The 6570-nt window shown below is 40.7% G+C and overlaps 1 protein-coding gene across 1 annotated transcript; it reads left to right on the plus strand.

Annotated features, from left to right (window-relative positions):
* The first annotated feature begins 5073 nt into the window (after nt 1-5073).
* On the plus strand, nt 5074-6004 carry LOC101329178 (olfactory receptor 8B8-like). Its single transcript, XM_033861647.2, is given in 2 exon segments — nt 5074-5759; nt 5761-6004. Coding segments are annotated over 2 exon segments (927 nt in total). The 5' UTR covers nt 5074-5076.
* The last annotated feature ends 566 nt before the right edge of the window (nt 6005-6570 follow it).

Genomic DNA, 6570 nt, shown 5'->3' on the forward strand with positions numbered 1-6570 from the left:
GCGTCTGGAGCTTGTGCTCCACAAGAGAGGCCGCGACAGTGAGAAGCCTGCGCACCGCGATGCAGAGTGGCCCCCACTCGCCGCAACTAGAGAAAGCCCTCGCACAGAAACGAAGACCCAACACAGCCAAAAATAAATAAATAAGTAATTAATTTAAAAAAAAAAAACAGAAAAAGAATTCATTGCTAAAAAAAAAAAAAAAAGAGATAACCAAGTCTGATTCCTCTGCGTCAAGGAAACGTTCTTGTGCCGAGCAGGATAATAACAGTACCTACTTCATAGGATTTTTAAAAACATTAAGTGAGTTATTATGTGTAAAGCACTTCGCATAGTTTTGGGCACATAGTAAGCACTTAAAGATATAAAATATTAGTACTAGTATTAGTATTCTTGTATTCTATAATCCATTGGATGATATTTTTAAGCATGCCAAATCTGTACTTTGGGTAGATTATTCATTTTCTATAAATGACATAATGTATGTAAAATTACTAGCAGAGTGCTTGGTACACAGGTGTTCAATACATGTTAATTACCCCCAATATAGACCTCCAAGTTCCCTTCTTATTCTAGGACTCTATGTTAAATACATATACCATTTATGTACAGATTTGCATGTTAAGGAGTTGAAAATGTTTAATAAAAGTATACTGAGATTGAATATAATGCAGAGCTACATAATTCCTGATATTTGTTTTCTCAGGAGCTAACAGAGGCTATGTCAAATGAAGACCTGTCAGCTGCCATCTTTTCCCTTTGGTCAGGTTCTGTGCCTTTTCTTATGAAACTGTAACTTGCACTTGGCCGCCTCTGGTGGGTAGTGATGGTCAATACACTTGGGGCCAACTTTGTGCCACCAGAAATCTGAGGGTTAATACATGTGCATGAGAGCCATTGTATTGAATTTACACGTGTCACACATGGAAGGACACAAATAGATCATAATTTTAAAAAGACAGAAAAACTGGAAATAAATAAAGTAAAGAAGCACTAGATAGAGATTCAAGTTTAGGAAAGAGGGCAGTTCTGCAACAAAAGGAATACAGTTAAGAATAGTTCTTCCTACACTGCTTCCTGCTCGGGCTTCATCTGCTCTTCAGGGAACATGACTTTAGTGAAGCCCCAGTTGAGAAGATTTTGAAATGTAGTTCCCATGGCAACGGGCTCTGAAGTGACATAAATCCAGAGAAACTTTCCTTGGTTGTTCTATTATCCAAACAAGAATCCTCTAAGCTCCTAGAGAAGTCAACTTTTAATGAAGCTTGGGTCCTCTTTGCTTTCTGTGCCCCAAGGTGCCCCTTTCCTGTGAGGGTCATTTCAGGTTTGTAATAATGATTTATTTTCTTTAACTGTGAGTCGACTACAGTGGGGGTGAGAGTAAGGATTGGAATTTCTTGTAATCACCAAGGCAGTGGCAAATTTCTAAGTGTTAAGATTCATGGTTGAGGCCTCTTGTTATTGAGCCGTGAGCAAAATGTATTCCCCGTATGGAGGACTGGCAAGCACCGGGTATGTGCAAGTGTCACACAACACTCACACACAAAACACACACACACATACAAAGGACTGACATAGGGATTATAATTAGCTTGCCAAGTGGAAGACAGACAGCTACCAATGAGATTCTCATTATAAACCCAGTGCATGATGACTCCAAATGCCTCATTCTGACCAAAATGTACCTCTCATCAATTGAGTACTGTCTGAAAGTTCATAATTAGAGATGTGTTTTTTTGGTTAAAGATTTGGTCTTCATTACAAATAATACCTGGAAGAGGGTGTGGAATATTTGTGATCTCCCATAAGCTTTAGTCGACAGTTGATGAATCTGTGAGATCTTTCTAGAGAATTGGTTCTGACACAGAATGGAAGGTAAAGAAAGCTTAGGACTGTGAGTTTGGGGAAGAGGGATTTTTACCGAGACTAGAAGTGGGTACAGAAAGAGAAGATTGGAGACTGTAAAGGAAAGTTCACCTGACTTGGTGATTTGGCCTTTGTGGTGTGGTAGAGTGTGGTTATTTGAAAATAAAGCATTGGTTTTGGACAGGAAGTAGGGACAAGGTGAAATATTCAAGGACCTTGAGCCTGTCGGTGGATTAAGTAGTGTTGGAAAGATGGGCCTTACATAAAATTTTGAAGAAAAAAAAAATTATTTCAGAGCTCCTCTCATTCCTGTCAGCTCTCTTCCTCTTCTACCCTGTATGAGCTCCTCTTGCCCCTTTCAGGTTCATCTACCTCTTAATGAGCTTTTTCTCTTCCTTATTCCTTTCTAAATTATACATATTTTATACTTGTTTTATGTATATTTCTTATAACATTTATAAAGGCTTTTCTACGTGTCCACCTCCTTGCGAAAGTCTTCCATCATTTGATTTAACTCTCACAACAACCCTGTGAATTACTATCATTATCCCCATTCTGCAGATGACGAGATTGAGAATCTGAGATTAATGAACATGTTGTGAGTTGCTGCAAGCCAGGTTCTATGTTCGATTTAAAGATACATTGAATAAACGTAGTGCCCATCCTTCATTTTCCTGGAGGGATATGGATGTTCACAAAGACAAAGGTATGTTGGGAGGAGAGCTGCAGCAGATCTCAGGACAAGGCACTACAGGATTTTTTGGCTAATCTCCATTAGGCTGTGACCTGATGATGATTTGAGATCCTACTCCTTCTGGCTTTTTGGCATTTTGATAGAACATACTCCAAACTTTCTGCAAAATGGAATTTCAGGTACTCAATAAATTCATGATTCACATTTAGTTTTCTGCCTGGAATCAAACAGCTTTGGGGGAGGCTGCTTCTCCCAGGTGGAATGAGGAACATTTTGGTCAGACCTGCTCCAAATACTGTTTTAGTACTTGTCTTTGTCTTTGACTTACTTCACTCAGTATGACAATCTCTAGGTCCATCCACGTTGCTGCAAATGGCATTATTTCATTCTTTTTTATGGCTGCGTAATATTCCATTGTATATATGTACCGCACCTTCTTTAACCATCCATCTGTTGATGGAAATTTAGGTTGCTTCCATGTCCTGGCTATTATAAATAGTGCTGCAACAAACATTGCGGCCCATGTATCTTTTCAATTTATGGTTTTCTCTGTATATATGCCCAGGAGTGGAACTGCTGGATCATACGGTAGCTCTATTTTTAGTTTTTTAAGGAATCTCCATACTGTTCTCCATAGTGGCTCTACCAATTTCATGTGCTTTTTGGCCATTTGTATGTCTTCTTTGGAGAAATGTCTATTTAGATCTTCCACCCATTTTTTTGATTGGGTTGCTTTTTTGATATTGAGCTGCATGAGTTGTTTGTATATTTTGGAGATTAATCCCTTGTTGGTCACTTTGTTTGCAAATATTTTCTTCCATTATGAGGGCTATCTTTTGGTTTTGTTTATGGTTTCTTTGCTGTGCAAAAGCTTTTAAGTTTAATTAGGTCCCATTTGTTTATTTTTGTTTTCATTACTCTAGGAGGTGGATCGAAATTATGTCAAAGAGTGTTCTGTCTATGTTTTCCTCTAAGAGTTTTATAGTATCCAGCCTTACATTTAGGTCTTTAATCCATTTTGAGTTTATTTTTGTGTATGGTGTTAAGGAATGTTCTAATTTCATTCGCTTACACGTAGCTGTCCAGTTTTCCCAGCACTGCTTATTGAAGAGATGCATTTTATTTTTAATAAATAATTTTTTCTGGATCTTATTACTTTTTTTGCATATTTAGTCAGATGTATTCTATCTTATCTTTTCCAAGAGAATGTCAGAGCCTTGAAGATAAGACTTTATACATTTAGTTATCTCCCACAGGGAGATATTAAATGCAATTGTTAAAAATACCAGATTTGGAGTTAGATGGACCTAGATTTCATATGACCTTCGTAACATTTAGTAAAATACTTCATCTCTAAAATTGGAGTGATAAAACTTAGTTCATAGGATTTGGGGGAGAATTAAAATAAAGTATCATATGTAAAATGCTTTGGATCCTTGCGTGCTGGGTTCAGCATACAAGTGCTAGGAGAGGAAGACTGCTGGGTATACGTATATAATAAGTGCTAAATAAATGGTAAATTATTATTTTTTCATTTCACTGAGTAGCTGTTAACTGAACAAATAATGTTTCTAAAACCCCATCCAAATATTATCCAGGGTATAAGCAAAAGTTCCTTCTTTTTAGAGTTAATTTTTAGGGCTGTGGCCCCGGGGGACCTCTGGCTTTCTACTTCTAATCAGGTCCCTAGATCTCTAAAACCAGAATAAAACTGCTCAGTCTCCTGTCACCGCCTGACACTGATTACAGGTGAGGATGCTGTCTCCCTTCTGCAAGCTGGAAAAAAGCCTCGGGGCAAAGCCTCAATCAGATATCAAGTTCTTCAGTTCAGAAAGAATTCGAAGGCAGTCCAAGTTCTGATCTCCCAAATAGAACAGGGACTAAAGGGGCCACACTTAGTTCCTTCACCTGTGTTAGCACCAGAGCCATTTGTCTGTCTGAACAAGCGAGGGCAAGAGTTGGACCGACAGGGACAGGGCTAAAGCTGCAGACTGAAAGAGGTGAGTGACGGCATCTGGGCTGAACTTTTCCTAAGTCCCCACCCTCAGGTAGTAAAGGTTTTGGGAAGGACCACCTTCCTTTTCTGGTCTGTCCAAGTTGACCACGAGGTGGACACTCTAGCACAGCTGGGCTGGCTCCATCCTCTCAGAGGACTCTTCCCAGAGACTGACCCCAGTTACTGTAAACTGGAGCAGACACTGGAGTCGGAATGACACAATAAATGGACTGAAGGAAAGATCCGGGAGACTCCTCAGTGCATCCTTGGGTCCCTTCTTCCCAGCACCAGTGGCCCTCCTCTTGGAGGCAGATCCGTCCCCTGACGGTGCTCCAGAGGCAGAGTCACTAGAGGGTCATGGGAACAGACCCATAGCTTCCAGAAAGGCCTTTCTGCTGAAGTCCAAAATATCCAAGTGTGGATCTAATTCTAAAGAACTGGGAGGTGACAGGGAGGGCAGCAGTGCTCTCTCCCCCTCTCCCTCTAAGTGACTCTTTTCCCTTGTTCCCACAGAGTGCCTTAAATGAGAACAGTAGCTGAGAACTCTTCTGTGACAGAGTTTATCCTCAAAGGCTTAACCAACCAGCAGGAACTCCAGATCCCCCTCTTCTTCCTGTTTCTAGGTCTCTGCGTGGTCACTGTGGTGGGGAACCTGAGCTTGATAACCCTGACTGGACTCAACTCTCACCTGCACACCCCCACGTACTTTTTCCTCTATAACTTGTCCTTCATAGATTTCTGCTATTCCACTGTTATCACTCCCAAAATGCTGATGAGTTTTGTCTCAACGAAGAACATCATCTCCTATGCAGGGTGTATGACTCAGCTCTTCTTCTTTACCTTCTTTGCTGTCTCTGAGTCCTTCATCCTGTCAGCGATGGCATATGACTGTTATGTCACCATCTGTAACCCGCTGGTGTACATGGCCACCATGTCTCCCCAGGTCTGCTTACCTATTTTGCTGGGTGTCTACATGATGGGGTTTGCTAGGGCCATGGCCCACACAGCATGCATGGGGAAACTGACCTTCTGTGCCAACAATCTTGTTGACCACTTCAGGTGTGACATCCTTCCCCATCTTGAGCGCTCTTGCACCAGCACATATGTAAATAAGCCAGTAGTTTTTGTTGTTGTGGGTATTGATATTGGTGTGCCCACAGCTACCATCTTCATTTCTTATGCCCTCATCCTCTCCAGTATCCTCCACCGAGGGCAGGTCCAAAGCCTTCAGCACCTGTAGCTCCCACATAATTGCAGTTTCTCTTTTCTTTGGGTCAGGGGCGTTCATGTACCTCAAACCATCTTCTCTTTTACCCATGAACCTGGGGAAAGTGTCCTCCTTGTTCTATACCATTGTGGTGCCCATACTCAACCCATTAATCTACAGCCTGAGGAATAAGGACATCAAAATTGCCATGAAGAAAACTTTGAGCAAAAAATCATTCTCCTGAGAAAGAGGCAATGCTTAGGAAAGGGACATTTTTCCTTCCATAGATGATTCAAGTTCCACTGGTTACACGGAGGAAATTTTTACTTTTTCTCAAACAAGTTTGTCCTTCCCATTTTAAGAGCCCTTTAAATTAAGATTCTTAAAACTAGAGGATACTCACATTTAGTGGACGTTTAGGATCATTTAGTTAAGTTCTATCATGTTTCTGAGGATAGATACAGGCTTATGTACCTTCACCAAGGTTCATTAGTTATGCAATTACTCAGCAAGGGAACTGTGACTAGAATCCAGGCTCTTGATTTCTAATACGATTTCCTTCCATTGCTGTTCACTTTCTTCCTCCCTCGGCCCTGGAAGGTTTCATTTCAAATGTGAGCTGGTCTAGGACATGAAAGTCTGGTTCTGTCTACAGAAATTTCAGGCAACTTTTCAAGGGCTAATTTTAAATATCACATTTTTGCATGAAGGTAGGAGGTATAACATTTTGTTGAGATGGTCTTGGCTAAATGACCAGACAAATTCTTGAAGAATTTTGCAGAGTGTGTGGGGGGAAGTGTGCTAGGACCT

Source organism: Tursiops truncatus, chromosome 8 (genome assembly GCF_011762595.2).
Source record: "Tursiops truncatus isolate mTurTru1 chromosome 8, mTurTru1.mat.Y, whole genome shotgun sequence".
NCBI lineage: Eukaryota > Metazoa > Chordata > Mammalia > Artiodactyla > Delphinidae > Tursiops > Tursiops truncatus.